We start from the raw sequence: 20,188 nt of genomic DNA, 5'->3' as shown, positions 1-20,188 counted from the left end.
AATTATTTTTTATTTTTTTTGTCAGATTTGGATATATATTAACCCAACAGTTGCATGTTTCTCATAAATTGTGAGCTAACCTACGATTTTTAGTCGGTTTTGCAAATTTCAACAAAACGTCAACATAAAATCTATTTTCTTGCAATCATTTTTCTCATAAACTCTGAGCTATATAACCTACGATTTTTTATCGAATTTTGCAAATTTCAACAAAAAGCCAACATAAAATCTATTTCCTTGCAATAATCCCCCACCGTAGGACATGATTCATGTGTCCAACAGTTGCATTTTGCTCAAAAATTGACTTGTAACGAATTGTGCCATAATCGCAATTAAAATCATGTCATTAATGATTTTTTTTTTTTATCCGCAATTTTTGATCCGTTCAGAAAATGTTTACAAGAGAAATATCATAAAACCTATTTTAGTGTCAAATAATAATGCTAAGTCGAAATGACCGAAATGGAGTACGTTAATGTTGCAAGATGCCATTACAGTATAAAACATACATTACAAGGACCAAAACTTGCAAATGCCTTCTATGCCTTAACTTTCTTACTGGAACCATCTTTCGATTTCTTTGACTTCCGTTTTTTCGTAGCTGCCGTTTCTTTCAACCACTCAGAGGTCTTTCGCTCCTCATCTTCAGGTACGTTTATTAACGTCCCATTCTCATCGTCCGCAGCGGAGTGCATCAAAGACTTGTCCTGCAATACTCTTGTATCTGTCTCTGGTTCAATGACTGACATTCCAGTCAGAGTGTAGTTCACCAAATACGTGTTTGTTTCGTGCCTGTCCATTCTGCTAAAATGCCTCTGAGAATACGAGAGGAGACCTTCAAGGATTTCCCCAATGCCTTTTATCTGACAAAACCAAAAATCACTGTCAAGCCTTGAGCTATCTATAGAGCGCTGTGCTTTTCTTTGTAATCTTAATTAGACGCGGGCACAAAGGTATGTACAGCAAAGACAACTACCTCATTAATCTTTGTTGGACTGAGGATGTTGAAGACTTTGAAAAGCACATAGTGTGCAACATGACAGAGCTTTGGCTTTGTATTCCATTCTCGAACATATTCAAATAGTAGCCTGATCTCTTCCTCGCCGAGGGCAAGAAGGGCTTTCTCCATCTGCTGTTCAGTTTCTCTCTTCCTGCAGACAATTTGAATAGGTTACATTCTCAAAGTTTACGAGACAACCAGCAAGTGGAAAAAAAAAAAAACATAAAGAGAAGATAAAAGCAAACCTCCAGATTTCAGAAAAGCACTGATAAAGCTTATGAGGCCTGCGAAGCTCAAATGCAACTTGAATTGCTTTAGAAAAGTCAGCATCTAATACAGCATTTTCTAGTTCTTGATTCTTTAAAACACCTTCCTCCTGTATAATCATGAAAATTTCCACTATATATATCAAGTGAATTTGACATAACTAGATAAAGAAAATACAAATTGATAATCTGGTGCCGTGCGGGTTTGCCTAGGAGGAATATTTATCCACATTTAATATCTTAAGATTTCACCTATCAATATAACTATAAATCTTTTGACCAAATCTTTCAATAACCTTATCTGACTTATTAATGAAATTCAGTTAAATATAATATCAATGGGCTTAGAGATGAATCCGTTCAATTTTTAAGATTTTGCATTTGATGAAACCGTATTACCTCTATACACCAAAAATAAAAGCAGTGTGATAACTCACCTCCTTACGAAAAGCTTCCTCTTTATCAGAAGCAGTACAATCATACCACATATTGATGACAGCATCGCTGCTGCCAGTTGCAAGCATTTCTGTCTTTTTTCCGACAGCCAAGGCATAAACCTGTAGGGTAAATCCTGTCAATAACAAGGAAAGCAAAACCTACTTGGTGGGGAAGAAAGGAAGAAGACCAACATCAAGATATCTCACCCAACCTATTTAGTTGCTATAATCCAAGGGTCCAACCTACAACTTGACTACTACATGAATATCACATGTTTTCCCGTGTATTATCCAATCTTGTAGAGAACTTTCAATGAACCGATTAGAACATCTATAGATGTGACTACAACATGACGGTCATGTGTAAATGATTGACAATGACGAGAATTTCAAATTCCTAACTTCTAAGCTATAACTTTTAACATCTTGTAATATATGAATATATCTAATGACGTAGCCTATAATATGCATTATAGTGACAAGTAACTTGAGATACATATTTTCAGCACCTTGTCATCATGCTGATCATACGTAGCAATGCATTCATCGGTTTTGACCATCCATAGTTTTACCAACCCATCAGCACCTGAAAATGATAACATAGTCGATGCGTATATAATCAGAGTTTCAAGGATGTGAAAAGAACCAAAGCGGGAACTAAGCCTCATTACCTGAAGAAATAAATTGGGTTCCACGAGTAAGAAATGATGCTCTTAATACACTTGACGTATGCCCTTCAAATGTTTTCAAGCATGAACCATCAGATATGGCCCATATCTTTATTGTTTTATCACCAGAAGCCGTTATAACACATTGATCAACTGGAGAGAACTCTACAGACCAAACTCCCCTTTTATGACCCTTAAGTACAACTACTGGTACAAGATCCGGAAGCCTCCATACACAAGCAGTGCGATCCTGATCAATGAAAACCCAGAAAGTTTAATAAGGTAGTGTCATTCAGCGTATTTAGGATCCTCCTTTCTTCCAAAGAAACATCAACTATAAATAGAAATATGATAAAAATGATAGAATCAAAGAAGCAGTGCCTCAAAGCTTACAAACCTGGGAGCCGCTACAAACTAAACTATCATTTGGTGCAACAGCTACTGAATTAATATCCTTATCATGGGCTGCTACACCGGCCTTTGCTTTCAGATTCACTGGTTTTTCCGCATTGTCTGAAAGACCATCCAAACTCCACACCTTGAGGGTACGATCACTGAAAAAGAAATGATATAGGTCATTTTAAGCACCTAATAGAGCTCAATAGAAGTATCCTCCTTGAGGTTGCAACCAATAGGGTAATCTTTCAACTATTTAAAGCATCACCAGTAACTCCAAAGATAGCTTAGGTTACAATTGTAAACAAACCGTAAGACAGAATGCTGGTAAAAGGATAAGCTGCATAAGTGCTCACCTACTACCACTAACGAAGAAGTCTTTCCGCTTTTTTGAGAAAGCAATAGCTCCAATACCTCCCATATGACCTATGCCAAGACCAAGGCAACATTTGCTTTCTGAATCCCACAACCGAACCTACAGATAATGGAGTAAGAAATGCGAACAAACCACTTATTAACACGGCGATATAGAGAAAGAGAGCGATTCACAGGGGAGGGGTGAGAATGAAGTGTTTTCACACAGCTGTTGTCTCTAATAGAGTTCATGCAATCTATATGACTGCCCTATGAGAAGAACAGAAACTGAAACTTACAGTGTTGTCTTTGCTTCCGGTCGCAATAAGTGGTTTTCCACAACTTGATACACAGGTGTCAAGGCATAGAACAATTCCGGTATGACCTGCCAATACATACGAACATGACATGGATGCAATGTCATATACTCGTACCTGCATGTTTCCAGATTAAATAATACATCAATAACCAAATACATAACACATATTTCTTAATCACACATATACGCATGCACACACATGGTAACTTCGCCCAACTTCAAATAGATAGGACCAGGTCACAGGAAAACAACAAAAAATGTACACTTGCGAACAATGTCAACGACAATAATTCCCAAATAAAAGACAACTGGAAATTAACAGATGGATATTCAGCTACAAAACACACTAAAAACAAAGAATGTGATCATCTATATCAGAATATTCATAAAAGAAGATTTGCATGCACCAGCTCTAAATCCTCATCAGTGAAGCAAGGATCTTTGTGAACATACATGGTGGAAATACATAATGGTATACAGATTGAAAAAGGGCCTCTTATAGAAGATTTTAATGTCAAAACCAATTTTCACCCAAATGTCAGTTCAAAGGTTTTAAGATAACAACGAAGAAACTTACATATTTAGTAGAAACCAATTCTACTTGAAAGCCATCAATATGCACAACTTAAGATAGATATGAATCCGATACATTTACCTGTTCAAGATTTGTGGCAACAGCAAGAAATTGTTCCTCATCTCCTACAAACTTCATATCCACAATCTCATCGTTGTAACCTACAAGTCTTTTGCTCAATTCAAATTCCAGCGTCCCCTCTGGCAACTTAATTGGGGAATATAAAAGGAACTCCTGGTCAGCAGTCACACAAAGCAACCCTTTATCTGAAGGAAGCATGACAGCTGCGGTGAAACCCCTATTTGATTGATCCACATCTGAAGATAGAGTAACATCTGAGGACTTTTGCTCATATAGGCAAACTGCACTGTCAAAATAAATAGAGTACCAGTAAACAAACTCATAAAAAACAAACCATTCCATAAAAAACAAACTCACAATTATTTAACACATAAGTAAAATTATATAACCAAAATTAAGTCAAACGAAATAGTATAAGAACGCCCTTAGGATTTACCCTTCAGAATTCCAAATCCGTACAATCCCACGGTCACCAACTGTTATAAAACAAATTTCAGGTAATCCACTTTTCTTCCCACTTTGCTTCTTGCAGGAACCCAAATAGGATGATAATGGAGTTCCAGAAGGGATTGCACACACAGCTTCAAGAACCTCATATGTTGTTACAGTCTTCATGCAGATATAGTCATGAAGGTCCCACAAGATTACAACCTAAAACCATTCAGCAATCAATATCTTGTTAACATATCAACAGCATTGGAAAGTAAACAGCAGGATAAATAATGCTCAGTGAGCTTTCCAGTGAGACAGAGTAAGTAGCCATTTGAGAAAATATGTTGACAAAAAAAATTCAGGATTGCATAACAAAAAAATAATTAGACAAAAGCATATTCTTATGTCAGTATAGACAAACTAGTTAAGGTTGGCCACTGAAACCCTTCACTATCCATGATCTACTCATTCATGACCCAAAACAACCCCAGTCACAATATTTAATTGGCGCACACTCAGATCAAACTTAGCCGCCTCTATTACAAAGACTAAGGCTCAGAACAAACAAAGAGAATACTAGGTGGTACTGAATGAAAAAAATAAAAGTGTAAACTGAGGCACACAGATGCATGCACATGTCACAGAAAATTAGCACTAAAGTATTGAGTGAACCCAAGATAAGTTCAGGCCTTACCTTATCTCTTCCAGCTGTGAGCAAAGTCCATCCGTCTTCAGACAGTGCCATAGAAGTTACTGTTGAGTTATGCGCATTAAGCGTCGCAACGCACTTCTTGGTTAATAGGTCCCAAACATGCACATTTGTATCATCGCTTGCAGAGAAAAGCTAGTAAAATAGAGACCAGTCAGCATGATGAGTTGTTACAAATGCACAAAAGAAGTAGTTTCATCCCACTTCATCTGGAAACATAAAGGCGGAAACGACAGGTAAGATCTATGTGGACATTGAGCTTACAAGTTGTTTAGTAGGATCAGGATGGAAGAGAACACTAGAAACAACCCCTTTGTGGCCTTTAAAGTAATGAGTGCAAAAGCTGCCATCAACATCCCAAACAAGAACCTTCCTATCAGCTCCGGCAGTCGCAAGCAATCCACCAGACGGGTGACAAGACATTCCCATCACTGGCCCCTCATGACCCTACTCCGAAACCGAAAATGCCATACCCAATAATTTTTCATTTTAGTAATAGTAACTAATTAATCAGCAGCCAAAGAGAAGCATTTGATTTAATTTGAATTGAATTGATTAGGAAATTACCTTCCAAGAACGCACGCACTTCAAGGTGGAGAGGTCCCAAATCCTAATTTGGCGACTGTGACCGGCGGAGAAGAGCAGCCTATTGTCGGGGCTGAGGGCCAAAGCGGTAACTTCATCTGAGTCGCCTTCAATGGTAGACCGAATCGAGGCGTTCGATGAATCCACGATCTTAATGGATTCGCCGCACTTGCAGGCGATGAATGAGCCGTCGGATGAGACGGCGAAGGGACCGCCGGAGTAGAACTGCTGCAGAGATGGCACGCACCGGTAGTTCTTCTTCAGAGGTAGAGACGCCATGATAGAATAGGTGGAGCTCCGCTCTCAACGGTTGCACAGAGAGAGAGAGAGAGAGAGAGAGTCTAAAACCGCTAAATGTGTCGGAGCTCAGATAGGGTTTAAGGATGTTATCAACAAAAACCGAATAGGGTTTAACGAAAAAGAAAAGAAGGACGGAGGAGGGAGGCAGGGGCAGCCCAAAATATGGGCCAAGGAGGTGATGGGCTTCACTTGGACTGGAGAGTTGTAAAATCTTGTTAAGATTTTAATCCATTTTTGGTGGGCTTTTGATGATAAAACTGGTGAGAACCATTAAAAAGCTTCTCAATCCAAAACCCTTCTTATCGAAAAACATTAGGATAAACTTTTGTACCAAGAACATTTTTTTTACTTCGAGACAAAGAACAAAAAAGGAGTCATTCATGAAGTTTTGATTAAACAAAAATGTCCTTGATAATAATAAAAAGTGCCCTTAATGATAAAAAAAAAGTTTTTATTTTTATTTTTTTGTAAATATTATTAGACAATAGTACTCCTTTGTTTCTCATATTGAATAATTTAGTTATAGAGGCTATAAAGACTCGTTTAGGATTGCTTTTGAAAATATGTAGTACATTTATTCAGATTTCAATTTTTTTTTCAACATTTGGAAGTGTTTCCTAAATAGAGGTGGACTATGTCTATTTATGTGTGACCCTTTTGTATCCTAAAGGTGGTCGCTAAGCGGGGTCCAAATAGCATCATTTCTAATTCATTTGTTTAGCACCATAAATCAAAATATTAATGACATGCTTACTTATTTAGAATATATGCGGAAAAAATGATAGAATCCTCATGTCAAGGATTACTACGACCTATTAATCTCCATTATCCTTTGACACTTGAGTTATTCAACAAAAAATTAAAAGTATTAATTATAGTGTAAGTAAAATTCACTATCTAGTACTACAACCCAATGGTTTTTCTTTTGACATGTAAGTAAGAGGTTACGTATCCGACTTGCATGGATGACGAGGACATGTTATCCTTGTGTTGAGTTTAGGCAGTGACTTGACACATCCCATAGTATAGTCCAGTCCCCTTTCTTTTTAAAGTAAAATTCACATGGAACGTGAAAGAAAAATCTTGAAAGTGAAATGGAGCAATAGTTCCCTCATGTTGTTAGACATCCATGTGGTACCTACCTTAAGATAGTTTCACGTTTTAATGCATGCCTTGTTCGTATGTTGGCATATGCAGGAAAGAGTAGCTATTTGGTTTTCAACAACAAAACTAGGGAATAAGAAGTGGGTACTTGAAATTGTATATTTGGCTGAGAAGGTCAGTTCGTGGGGGTGGAGGTGGAGGGAGGGGCTGTACGTAATAGTCAATTAGTTGGAGATGGGGAAGGCAGGCAGCTTGTTGAATTTTCATTTCTTTTGGTAAAATACTAGATATATTAATTATGTCTTAATCAGAAGGGAAGGCTATAACCATGCCTGGTCAACTTTGGACTTTGTTTTACTTTGTCTTCTCTTACTTTCAATTATATCTAACCTCTCCTCAATCGTTAATTATTTCATTTTTTTTTTAATTTAATGTGCAACGTACGACAAATTTTTTATGCAAACAACTCTAACTTAACAAAATAATTGACAAAATCGATGGTTTAAAAGACAATGACATGCCACTTAGGACTACGGAACTATTAGTATTCCTCTTCACTTGTGAGTGAAACGTCTTATGTTCGATTCTCGCCAAAAGCAAAGTTGAACCACATTATTATGACAATCCCATTGTAGCACATTGTGAGGCTTAGTTCATCTCCTTCTTTTAATGTAGATCATATAGTTTGTTAAAATAAAATAAAATAAAAGACAATAACATAAGTTGAAAGTTCAAAACATGTTATATAAGCAAATTAAAATTTTAAAGGACAAAATGGAATAATAATGTCTAATATTCAAAGGTCAATGTTGAAGGAAAGGGACTAAGTAACAGCTATTGAGAAGTCAACGATATCATTCTTGATATTTTGGGTTATTATACGAGACAAATTTGTAATTGAATTGTATAAATTTATTTTCCTTTTGAATCTTTGTATAAAAGTCTTCTTATGAATAGAAGAAAACTCACTTTTGCAAAACATACTTTGTCCGCTATTTTTTATGGTATCAGAGTTAAGTTAAAACCCTTGTTCTTTTGAAGCTACTCCCTTTTGTTGTTATTTCAAAGTAGCGTTTTTTTTTTCGTCGACCATTGCCATGTCTAAAGACGAGCTTTTGAGCGGAAGCAATTATGATGCCAAGGCTGACACTTCCAATCCATTGTTTATCCACCATTCAGGTCATTCAGATCACCCATCGATGATGTTAGTCTCGAAACCCCTGAACGGGCACAATTATTTTACCTGTCCCCATGCCATGAAGATCTCACTGGGTGCCAATAACAAACTCGGCTTTGTTGATGGTACTGTCACACAACTCTTCGCCAAGGCCAAGCTGGCCGATTATTCTTCATGGCAGAGATGCAACGAAATGATCAGTGCATGGCCGATCATTACCAACGTTTAAAATACTCTAATTATTAACTTTCATGTCATTTAACTTACAAAATTTAATCTACAAATTTAGTCCCTTTAGCATTACCTTATAAAAAAAGATGCTTTAACGAAAAGCCCACGGTACTGTTCACTTTAACGAAAAACCACATTTTTACATTAAAAAGTCAAATATGATACTATTCATTTTACTCTTTATTTTGTCCTTATCATTAAAACTCAAAGTTTTCAAGTCATTTTCATTAACTTTCCTTATAAAAAACCATCCTATGGACGGCAACCATTGAATCCAAAACCGAGAGGAAAAATGCTTGGCACTTATTCACTAACACATGATAAATTGATTACGTATAATATATGAATACGACAGTATGAAGGCTTGGTTGGTTGATGATTGAACGTGTGGTAAGGCATGCTCTCCTCCTAACCCTTTTACCCCTCAACTTAAACCCCATCTGCCAAAACTCAACACCCCCCCCCCCCTCCTCTTCTCTCTCTCTCTCTCTCTCTCTCTCTAACACACACAGAGCAACCCTTGTTCCCACCCACCTACCTCCTCCACCCATCTGGCCTCTCCTCCTCGTATTTATTATTTCTCACAAACTCCACTTTTTTCTGATCAACAACAACAACGGCGCACATGTAGCTACTCTCTCTCTCACACACACAGAGCAACCCTTGTTTCTACCTACCTCCTCCTTCTTAACCCATCTCTTTATATTTATTACTTCTGACAAACTCCACTTTTTTGTGACCAACAACAACAACGCGCACGTAGCTACTCTCTCTCTCTCTTCTCTCTGATCATCATTTGATTCATTTCTGCTAGCCTGCTATATTATATCAAGCCTCCTCTTTCTCAAATTCTTATTTTTCTGTATATTTCAATCTGTTTATTGGTCGATATATCACACACAAAGAAGCAACAGTCACCATGATCTCCATTGCTTCTAATTCCGTTGAAACCCAAAAGCCGGCAGACACATCTACCAATCTCATGCCTCCTCTGATTAATTCTACCTCTCAACAAAACCTAACCCAATTGCAACCCCCCGCCTGCACCAACAATATTATTGATTCCACCACCGCCACCGCCACCATTAACCATGTATTCAGATCAAAACTACCAGACATACCCATCCCCAACCACCTCCCTCTCCACACCTACTGCTTCCAGAACCTCCCCGAGTTCTCCGATAGACCTTGCTTGATCGTGGGCTCCACCGGAAAATCATACTCTTTCTCCGAGACCCACCTCATTTCTCAGAAGACCGGCGCCGGCCTCTCCAATCTAGGCATCCAAAAAGGCGACGTCATCATGATCCTCCTTCAAAACTGCGCAGAGTTCGTCTTCGCTTTTATGGGCGCTTCCCTGATCGGCGCCGTTACCACCACCGCCAACCCCTTCTACACCTCTGCCGAGATTTTCAAGCAGGTCAAAGCCGCTAATGCCAAACTCATCATCACTCAATCCCAGTACGTCGATAAGCTCCGAGAACATCCCTCGTCCGCCGACGGTGCCGACCAAAATAACTACCCAAAACTCGGCGAAGACTTTAAGGTCGTCACGATTGACGATCCTCCGGAGAATTGCTTGCATTTCTCCGTGCTCTCCGAGGCCAACGAGAATGAGCTTCCGGACGTGGTGATCGACGCGGAGGACCCGGTGGCCCTACCGTTCTCTTCGGGGACCACGGGGCTCCCCAAGGGAGTCATTCTAACACACAAGAGCTTGGTCACCAGCGTGGCCCAGCAGGTGGACGGAGAGAATCCAAACCTCTACTTGAAGGAGGACGATGTCGTATTGTGCGTGCTGCCGTTGTTTCACATATTTTCGTTGAACAGCGTGCTGCTGTGCTCGCTGCGAGCAGGGGCCGGAGTTCTGCTGATGCACAAGTTTGAGATAGGTACGCTTCTGGAGCTGATTCAGCGGTACCGAGTGTCAGTGGCAGCGGTGGTGCCGCCGCTGGTTATAGCGCTGGCGAAGAACCCAATGGTGGCGGAGTTTGACCTGAGCTCTATTAGGGTGGTGTTGTCAGGAGCGGCGCCCCTGGGGAAGGAGCTGGAGGAGGCGCTCAAGAGCCGAGTCCCTCAGGCATTGTTGGGTCAGGTTAGTACAAGTGTACACATGACTTGTTTCGTTTCTCAATGGATTCTTCAGTCAATCATCTACATTCATTTCATTCATGCTAGTTGAATTAGCACCGTCGATTCAGACAAAATCACTGAATATTATTACAAATCTAAATCGGATCGGATGACATTCATAGCCGTAGTACAGATTGTCTAGCTCAGTAGCTCCCGCGTTGACCGTATGAATTGTAAATCTAACATTTCTTTCGTAGTAGTCGCAATTATTTACAGAGGGAACCTAATAATTCAAAATTAGCAGTTTAAGTGGAGTGTAATGTTGAAGTGTTGTTGTAGGGTAGAGGAGAATGAGCGTTGGGAACATGTGTTGTTGTTGATATGCTGGTCAGTCAATTTACGTGACGTGTACACAAACAATCTGCCACTGGAGAAACAAACTTACGTGACTGTTTTGTTAAGTTGTTAGAGTGTATGTTGAGAAGCAAACTTACGTGTTCCTAATAATTTTTTCAAATTAATTAATTTAAGAGTAATACTAGGGAGATAAAGTTGTAGATAAAATTTGTAAACTAAATGATGTGTCAACAATAGGAAATGAGCACGTTTATCAACATCTAAGTAATAATCCAATAACAACTTTCATGTCATTTAATTTATAAATTTTGTCTAAAATTTTAATCTCCGTAATATTACTCTTAATTTAACCTCACCCACATGGCGCGCGCACACACGGACATACTCTCTCGTGCACCCCCAAATTGGCCGCTCCATAGCCTCAAACTTAGCTAATTCCCTTCAAAATTTGTTCTATGAAATATTAGGATCACCTTATTGGATGTTATTAGTTAAATGAATGCATGGGGCTAATGGCTTGGGAATTTGTCTTTTTAAATTATATTTTTAGTTCTCTATAGTTTCGATAGAATTGTTGTATCCCCAAAAAAAGTTATGATATGGATGTACGTGTTACAATAGCAGCCACAAAAGTAAGCAATAACAAATAAAATAATTGAAGACGGGGACCGTAGTTAGGAATGGGCAACGGTTATGGCGGACGGGTAACTGCGGTTATTTACCCATAACCGTTTATGTTCATACCCGCATAACGGTTTACCCGTTGGGTAATTGCATAAACGGTTAATCATACCAATAACCGTGTACCTATTTAACCATAACCATTTATTCGTTCACCCGTTTATCCATTTTTTTACCCATTTACTCATTTTTCACCTGTCTACATGTTTTTTTTAACAACTTGAAAATTACAAAAGAAAAATTTGTTATAATTTTCGTTTTCTGACAATTAAACACCGTTAACTTATAGGTACATTTTAGCTTGTATTTTTCTATTTTAATCATTTAAGTCCTCATACAATTTCAATAATTAAAATAATAATTTACGAAGGATATTTTAAATTTTAACTGCTGTATGGGATGCCTTTGCAAAGTGGCGGGGAAGTTCCATCCATGCAGACAACTCCGCATGGTTTTGTGCGTGGCGCAGGATGTTCGGCTTCAAAATGGCCTGCTAAGTCTGAAGCATCATGAATTCATGGAAGAGTACGAGTGTCCTTTGCAGTCGCCAAGAAGCATTTGAGCTGTATAGATTTGCATGGAAGAGACACTTTAATCGGGGTAATACTCATAACAGATTGATACCCGTTATAACCACGGGTAATACTCATAACCGTCCATTTAAATTTCACGGATAAACAGTTATACCCATTTGTTCGTCTAAATGGTTACCCTTAATCATAATCGTGAAATTTAAATGGGCGGGTAACCACGATTATTTAAACCCATGGGTATTTTGTCCATCCCTAACCCTAGCTAATAGATCGGGGCCTTGGATGGATGCATGCAAGCAGTCACACGCGTGGATAGCGATGATCAAGGGAATTAAAGACCGCTCTTGTAAACCCTATTTTATTGGAACAAAACTTAATAGCTAATGTTTGATCGTTTAACAATTTCAACTACTAATTAGAATCTGCTTACCAGTTATATTAACTGAGTTATGTGCAAGTAAATCGTAATTAGTTGAAGCTATTAAGTATTAACAATATGGTTAACTAATTAATTACTGTGAATGAAATGAATGTAGGGTTATGGGATGACGGAGGCAGGGCCGGTGCTGTCAATGTGCATGGCATTCGCAAAGGAACCGATGCCATCCAAGTCAGGGTCGTGTGGGACGGTGGTCCGAAATGCAGAGCTCAGGGTCCTTGACCCTGAAACTGGTCTGTCACTCGGCTATAACCAACCAGGCGAGATTTGCATCCGTGGCTCTCAAATTATGAAAGGTGTAATTAACTACCTATCCTAAATATTAATCTGCGTTAATTAATTATTTATCGATCTCTGTTCTTTCTGATTAATTTCTCCTAAACAATTAACCATATATTACGTACGATGCGTACCCTACCAGGATATTTGAATGACGCTGCGGCTACGGCAACCACCATAGACACGGAGGGCTGGCTTCACACCGGTGACGTGGGTTATGTGGATGATGACGATGAGGTTTTCATCGTTGACAGAGTCAAGGAGCTCATCAAATTCAAAGGCTTCCAAGTATGCATGTTATTATAATATAATTTTCGTTAATGATTAGTTAATTAAGAAGCTTGATATATATAGCATTAATCTTTCAATTAAATAAAAAAAAATTAATTCGAGCTTTTATACAATCATTCGCGAATGAACGATGTACATATTGTTAGCATATAGACTGTTATCTTGTATGTAAGTTTCTTCAAATCAACAATCTATGAAACTGGACATTAAGAGTTTAAGAGAGAAAGTGAGAATTTTAGAGAGAGAAAGCTAGAGCTTGAAGAAGAAGCAAAACTGAGATGATTTCTATTCATTCACACGCACACTGAGCACATGTAACAATTAGGAATAGAATATTCCTTCATCACATCATTTAAATCTAGCCCTTCATTCATTTACCCTATAAGGTAATGACACATGACATAAACTATCACATACTCTAAGATTACATCTTAGCTGCCCACTTGGACTATGATCCAAAGGCTGACATTTAAACTGATTTCTTATTGCATTTCAGCATATACACTTATAAACTAACACATATGTATGTATGTCTGTATGTATCGAGGGCTTATATATATGATCCTGTTTTACAGGTGCCACCAGCTGAGCTGGAGTCCCTCCTTATAAGCCACCCATCAATTGCAGATGCGGCCGTTGTTCCGTAAGTATTTTTACACAAACAATGTCTAGTTAATCCCATTAATTAATCACAACAAATGCTCGCAAAACGTTGATCGAAGCATAACGTATTTGTGTTATCAATGATTGCAATTAACGAGCAGGCAAAAAGATGATGCTGCTGGTGAGGTTCCAGTTGCATTTGTGGTTCGGTCTGATGGTCTTGAACTTACTGAAGAGGCTGTAAAGGAATTTATAGCAAAACAGGTACATCATACAAATACATATATATATATATATATATATTTGCAAAGGAATTGATAATAATTAATTTGTCTGGAATAGTGAAAATGAATGAATGAAACTGCATGCAGGTGGTGTTTTACAAGAGACTGCACAAGGTGCACTTTGTCCATGCAATTCCAAAGTCTGCGTCTGGAAAGATCTTGAGAAAAGACCTGAGAGCCAAGCTTGCCACCGCAACCCCACCGCTGCCCTAATTTTGATGAATCATCTTAATTAGCATGTACTGTATCGTTATTATTTTTCCCATTTGAAGGTGAAAACCGGGCTCGATCAATCATACGTGTAATTCTTTGAAACACTGTATCAACTTTGGCGTCCATCATATCATATCATATCAAATTTGTTGATGAATAAGAAACATCACGATATTGGTACCTTTATATGATTAATATCTCTAGCTTAGCCACTACTCTTCATCTTTTATATATTGATCGTTGAGGAAGTTATTTTATAACTCATTAAAATTCTATTTTAATTACCTAACTTTTCCTTTTTAATTAAGTCCCGGAAAATACTAACCTACATACTACGTTTTAAGAAAGTTTTAAGTTCTAAGGATGACTGTTATAAAAGAAAATTTGTTTTATAATTCTTTTTGTTAAGCCGGGCATCGCCAGCCAAAATTTTTGTCATTTTTTTTTCTTTTTTTAGAAAATGGTGTAGCTTAATAAAATGAGTTAAAAAATTTATGTTCAACTTATGTTATAACAAAAATGTTGAGAGCTTAGACGGAATATGAGGATTGAAGTATATGACCGGTCTCTGGAGATGAATACTGAAAGAGCTTACCGAATGCACTATTGACCTCAGACAGCTCGACCGGGCAGGAGAAGAGCTAAATGAAAAGAAAAGAAAAACGTAATGGGTGAGCAAAAAACAAATACCAATGAGAGCCGAATTCTTATAATCTATTTGTATTATTATTTATATTTTAAAAAAATGAATAATATTCCCACATACATAAAATATTTTAGAAGCGCGAAAGTTCACAAACCCTACAAAAACCCTCAACTGAAAGCGTCTGAACCCGCCATCTGCTGCCTTGTATTATTTGCCAGAAAAACGAAGAGGGCATTCATCCCCATTCGATGTGAGAGAGAATATTAGATTTCCTTGGTCATCAAGACAAACATTTTTCTCCCAATAAACATAAATTAATTAAACCTCTCTAAAATCCTCCTCCCACTTTTTTCCCTTCCATAAATCCAATTAATTCCAAAGGGTTTTGCTTTTCACTAAAACCCCCAAAAGGAATTGCAAATATGGCCAAGCCCACATACGCATTAGGGCTTATCACCGCCGTGGCCGCCTCCGCCTCCACCTCCTTGTCCAAGACCAACTCCAACTGTGCTTATGCCGACGGCCCTTTCAACCTCTCTCCCTTCTCTTCTTCTCCTTCCAATGCTTCCCAACAACCCTCCTCCCCTTCTTCTCCGCTCCAATCTGCGCCGTCAGTTCCGCCGCCTTCGACCTCCCCGACCGGAGGTGCTGCCGAGCCCCCTCCCCCACCCAAGGTTCGCAATGATCAACCCAGGACATCTGCCGCTGGCTTCGATCCTGAGCCTCTGGAGCGCGCTGCTAAGTTGTTGGACAAAATCGCCAAATCTTCTAGTGCCAAAGAGGTTGCAATTTAGGGCCTTTTCTTTGCATCTTTTTCAGGAATTATATTTGATTTGTTTTTTTTTTTAACTGGGATTTTTGGATTTTGATCTTCTGCTTTATTGACGGGCTCTGTTTCTTATTTAGTTACTTTATAGTAATATAACTTTTAATATTTGATAGTTCATGTCTAAATTCAGAAGTTGGAATGCACTTATGGAGTATGCCATTTATTTCGTCTTATTATTTGTCCATGTTTGTGCTTAGAGAGAAGTAACAGGATGTGCTAAAAATTTCATCAAGCAGCCCCTTTATTTTGATGGTTTTCCGTGAATTGATGTTTTCTTTAATGGTTGCTCTTTTGCCAATGCATAGGTCATCGGAGCTACGGTGAAGCATGAAGAGACAAGGCAGGCTGAGTTGAACGCAAAGGCTGCGGAGTATGCTGCAATGAAAGCCCAAACTGAAGCGGTAGGATGTTCTACTTATTACCCCCATTAGGCTTTTTTGGATTAATGACACTCCTACAAGTTTGTAAATTCCCGATGTGATTTTCCTGGCACCAGTTTTTCTGAAGTCATCTACTTCATGACAGGATACGAAGAAGGCCATCTACGAGGAGCAGAAAAAGCTAGCTCAGTTTCAAGCCCAAACAAATTCCCAAATGGCTAGGTATCAGGATGAATTGGCAAAGAAGAGGATGGAGGCAAGCTGACTTGGAACATTTTTTGGGGATTTCACGCGGAAGCTTTTGGAGAATACGAAATTCAATTCTAGATTTAATTCGTTGATGTTAATGCAGAATGAAAATAGATTGGCAAGAGAGAGGAACCAAGAGATGGTAAAATGGCAAGAAGAATCAGCAAGTAGGCTGGAGCAAACTCGTCGACAAATAGAAGCTGATATCCAAGAGGAGCGTCGACGGACTGCAAAGGAGCAGTCTGACCTAGATCGTAAAAATTTCTTGGCGAAGGCTTTGGCAGATGCAGAAGGGAGAGCCCTTGAAGCAAAGCTAACCGCAGAAATAAAAAGGGACCTTCTGTTAGAGAAAGCAAAAGCTGAGAAAGAGAAATGGGTTTCTGCCATAAATACCACCTTTGATCATATTGGAGGTACTTGCCATAGTCATTACCTATTCCTATATCTTATACAAAGAAGGATGATTCTTCTTCAAACTAAAAAAGGGCAGCTCAGCGGCTCTTCTATTTGCCATCGTATACTCGTTTGAAGTTTGAACTAGGATAAGTTCATGTTATTTCTTAAAAAACTGTTGATGCAGAAATAGCTATTTTTTTGCAGGTGGCTTGAAAGCGATTCTGACAGATCAGAATAAACTAGTTGTTGCTGTTGGGGGAGTTACAGCTCTAGCTGCAGGTGTTTACACAACAAGGTCTGTGTTGATATTTTAAACGAATATTTGAAATACTGCATTTCCCTTTTACCTATGTGTGGCATTTCCTTTGAAAGCTAGGGATCTATTTTTTTCTTTCTATACTCCTGGTTCATCCTCTTAATTTGCTTAGCAATTTTTGTATGTTTTCCATGTGGAGAAAGGAAAAAAAAAAAAAAACTGTGTTGGCATTTGACTCTCTCTCTCTCTCCCCTGGGACCAACTTGGACATGAAACTCTAGATCGGTTATTCCCTTAGTGAATGCCCATGAATTGTTAACATCTGAAACTTAGTTTGTTTTTTGTTTTGTTCTTCTTTTCTGGATTGATATTAGATTCACAGAGATAGACTTGCAGTTAAAGTCATAGCAGGTTAAGAGTCTACCTTCGTGAAATAACTTGTGTACCTTGCTGTTTTCTTATGCACGTCCCATTTATCCAATGCAGAGAAGGTTCAAAGGTGATATGGAGCTACGTGGATAGAATATTGGGACAACCATCTTTGATCAGAGAGTCCTCTAAAGGGAAATACCCTTGGTCAGGATTATTCTCACGTTCTATAAGCGCCCTATCTCTCGGTGGAAAAAAGGGTCAAATACAAAATGGGAAGGCCTTTGGTGATGTTGTTTTACACCCTTCTCTTCGGAAAAGAATTGAACACTTGGCTAAGGCAACTGCGAATACAAAATCTCATCAAGCACCATTCAGAAACATGCTCTTCTATGGTCCTCCAGGAACTGGGAAGACAATGGCTGCTAGAGAGATGGCTCGTAAATCTGTATGATATCTGACCCTATCTTTAAACCAGTATTCGGTTTTAATTTCCGTTTTGTTGCTTCTTCTGCTAGACAATATTGAGCACTGCTGGATGTGCGGTTATTTAGGAAAGTAGTTACTTGCCATTAACTATAATAAAACTTCTAGAACTGTGTTTATGATTTTAATGTGTTTTTATATTATTTCAACGTAGTTTTTATGTTTTGACTTTTGCTTCAGAGTCTGTATCTTGAATGGAAAGTTTTAGTAATTTGTTCCATGACAGCTCCATTCATACTCATATGATTTTGATCTGCCAGCTTTTGTTTTATTTTCATCCTTCATCCTTAACATAATCTTCCTTCTCGTATTTGTGTATGCTTGATTCAAATTGTCTTTAGGGATTAGACTATGCATTGATGACGGGAGGGGATGTTGCTCCACTTGGACCAAGGGCTGTTACCAAGATACATGAGTTATTTGATTGGGCCAAAAAGTCACGGCAGGGTCTGCTACTTTTCATTGATGAAGCTGATGCATTTTTGTGCGAGTAAGTCATTCAATTAACAGGCATGAAAATGGTGTTTTAATTTCGTTGTAGTCTCGTAGAAAAGGAGAACTTGCACTCTCTGACTGATCGATTGATAACTCACCAGAGAGGGTTGAATGTGTTTAACAAAACTTGCAGGCGGAACAAAACCTATATGAGTGAAGCTCAAAGAAGTGCACTCAACGCTCTCCTGTTCCGCACTGGTGACCAATCCAAGGACATAGTCCTTGCCCTTGCCACAAACCGTCCCGCTGATCTCGATTCAGCTGTTGCTGATCGTATTGATGAAGTGCTTGAATTCCCTTTGCCTGGGGAAGAGGAACGCTTTAAGCTGCTGAAATTGTATCTGGACAAGTACATTTCTAAGGCTGGTTCATCAAGCAAATCTGGTTGGTTCCGTAATTTGTTTAAGAAACAACCACAGAGGATAGAGATGAAGGGGTTGACAGATGATATGGTTAGAGAAGCAGCGGCAAAGACAGAAGGGTTCTCTGGGAGAGAAATAGCGAAACTAATGGCAAGCATCCAAGCTGCAGTTTATGGGAGTAAGGATTGCGTGCTTGATCCAAGCCTATTTCGTGAAGTTGTAGACTACAAGGTTGCTGAGCATCAACAGAGAAGAAAATTTGCAGCTGGAGATGAAGGTAGCGTGTAGTGTGATAGCATGTCCACTAAGTCATAGCATATATTATCGGGCAGGCAGTTTTGTTTCTATTAGGTTAGGTTAGTAAACTGGGTAGAGGACCTTGACGTTTACCTGGAGAGAGAATCATAGAGAAGCCTGGCTGGGTTTTTTAAATTTTGGGCATGAACAAATGATGTTATTCATTATTTGTCCCCTATCAATGGAGGGGGGAGGTTTTCCTTTTATAAATTTGAATCTTGATGCTGATGGCGGTTGAGAAGTATTCATGCTTCATACCATAGGCATACAGTATTTTCAATGTAGTTGAGACGTTAGCCAGCGTCCATGAGCTTAATCCCAGCGTCGACAATGAAAATACAGTTCATCATCTCGGCACTCCAGTTGTGCTATACGAGGCCATCTGAAAGCAAGCGGAAATTGATAGAACATTACGCGTAGACCATAAACAACTAATCATAACATACCGTAAATCAGGTAATAAAGATGACAATAAATGCATAAGTATAGGTGTGCATTTCCTTCCCTGAAGAAAAACACAAACGCCGTCATGCCAAATCCTTATTTTGCCAAATTGAACCTAGTGTACGAAATGGCTTCAACGAATGTATGAACAACCCGCACGTGCCTACCTTGATATTTCAGGATATCATGGTTGGAGTGTGTCAGTTGATCTTGAGAATTTAGAGGTTTCGAAGTGGGCCCTAGAATTTTTTGACCTCCGACTCTTTGTATATTTATATGTAAAAAAAATAATTCGCTAGACACATGAAAAAAAAATTCATTTCTACATCAAATATCATAAAAATTAATATAAAAAAAAAAGAAAAATACACAAACATTACTTAAATATTACACGTCCCTCGTTTTTAGATGCAAATGTACTAATTAAGTTTACATAATCTAATTTTTCAACCAGTTCTGTTTCATTTGATAAAATAGCTAACTCATTCAATCTTTCTTGTGACATGGTTGATCAAAGATAAGATTTGATCAACTTTAATTTGAAAAAATTCTTTCTGCAAATACAACTGTAACTGGTAGGTTAACAAAATTCC

General features: G+C 38.5%; 3 protein-coding genes across 3 annotated transcripts; 2 read left to right on the top strand and 1 right to left on the bottom strand.

The window, feature by feature from the left end:
- Positions 1-323: 323 nt before the first annotated feature.
- On the bottom strand, positions 324-6,242 carry LOC103440027 (protein TORMOZ EMBRYO DEFECTIVE). Its single transcript, XM_008378706.4, has 14 exons — positions 5,804-6,242; positions 5,501-5,683; positions 5,222-5,371; positions 4,532-4,746; positions 4,096-4,381; positions 3,421-3,555; positions 3,124-3,242; positions 2,769-2,925; positions 2,375-2,621; positions 2,213-2,289; positions 1,704-1,823; positions 1,246-1,376; positions 977-1,151; positions 324-863 (listed from the first exon to the last, which is right to left on the bottom strand). Exons 1-14 carry the CDS (start codon positions 6,098-6,100, stop codon positions 540-542), a joined length of 2,616 nt encoding a protein of 871 aa, XP_008376928.1. The 5' UTR covers positions 6,101-6,242; the 3' UTR covers positions 324-539.
- A 2,833-nt stretch (positions 6,243-9,075) lies between these two features.
- Positions 9,076-14,572, top strand: LOC103440010 (4-coumarate--CoA ligase 2). The gene is made up of 6 exons (XM_070825556.1): positions 9,076-10,728; positions 12,814-13,012; positions 13,138-13,283; positions 13,862-13,929; positions 14,051-14,153; positions 14,261-14,572. The coding sequence occupies exons 1-6, from the start codon at positions 9,553-9,555 to the stop codon at positions 14,384-14,386; spliced, it is 1,818 nt and encodes a 605-aa protein (XP_070681657.1). The 5' UTR covers positions 9,076-9,552; the 3' UTR covers positions 14,387-14,572.
- A 619-nt stretch (positions 14,573-15,191) lies between these two features.
- LOC103440011 (uncharacterized) lies at positions 15,192-19,467 on the top strand. Its single transcript, XM_008378683.4, has 8 exons — positions 15,192-15,814; positions 16,167-16,262; positions 16,387-16,497; positions 16,594-16,903; positions 17,091-17,181; positions 17,629-17,959; positions 18,339-18,487; positions 18,626-19,467. The coding sequence occupies exons 1-8, from the start codon at positions 15,455-15,457 to the stop codon at positions 19,140-19,142; spliced, it is 1,965 nt and encodes a 654-aa protein (XP_008376905.1). The 5' UTR covers positions 15,192-15,454; the 3' UTR covers positions 19,143-19,467.
- The last annotated feature ends 721 nt before the right edge of the window (positions 19,468-20,188 follow it).

The sequence above is a fragment of the Malus domestica genome, chromosome 07, assembly GCF_042453785.1.
Source record: "Malus domestica chromosome 07, GDT2T_hap1".
Lineage (NCBI taxonomy): Eukaryota > Viridiplantae > Streptophyta > Magnoliopsida > Rosales > Rosaceae > Malus > Malus domestica.
Note: the sequence above shows the minus strand (reverse complement) of the source record. Positions and strands in the feature narration are given on the sequence as shown.

What these genes read in the sequence shown, in the direction of transcription:
- LOC103440027 (XM_008378706.4), bottom strand. Translation starts at nt 6,100, where the DNA reads ATGGCGTCTCTACCTCTGAAGAAGAACTACCGGTGCGTGCCATCTCTG. An exon ending in CCGGAAGCAAAGACAACACT is followed by an intron (nt 3,243 to 3,420) that starts GTAAGTTTCAGT and finishes CATTATCTGTAG; the next exon opens with GTTCGGTTGTGGGATTCAGA. An exon ending in ATGATCAGCATGATGACAAG is followed by an intron (nt 1,824 to 2,212) that starts GTGCTGAAAATA and finishes TTTACCCTACAG; the next exon opens with GTTTATGCCTTGGCTGTCGG.
- LOC103440010 (XM_070825556.1), top strand. Translation starts at nt 9,553, where the DNA reads ATGATCTCCATTGCTTCTAATTCCGTTGAAACCCAAAAGCCGGCAGAC. An exon ending in GCAGATGCGGCCGTTGTTCC is followed by an intron (nt 13,930 to 14,050) that starts GTAAGTATTTTT and finishes ATTAACGAGCAG; the next exon opens with GCAAAAAGATGATGCTGCTG. An exon ending in AGGAATTTATAGCAAAACAG is followed by an intron (nt 14,154 to 14,260) that starts GTACATCATACA and finishes AACTGCATGCAG; the next exon opens with GTGGTGTTTTACAAGAGACT.
- LOC103440011 (XM_008378683.4), top strand. Translation starts at nt 15,455, where the DNA reads ATGGCCAAGCCCACATACGCATTAGGGCTTATCACCGCCGTGGCCGCC. An exon ending in TGGCAAAGAAGAGGATGGAG is followed by an intron (nt 16,498 to 16,593) that starts GCAAGCTGACTT and finishes ATGTTAATGCAG; the next exon opens with AATGAAAATAGATTGGCAAG. An exon ending in CACCTTTGATCATATTGGAG is followed by an intron (nt 16,904 to 17,090) that starts GTACTTGCCATA and finishes ATTTTTTTGCAG; the next exon opens with GTGGCTTGAAAGCGATTCTG.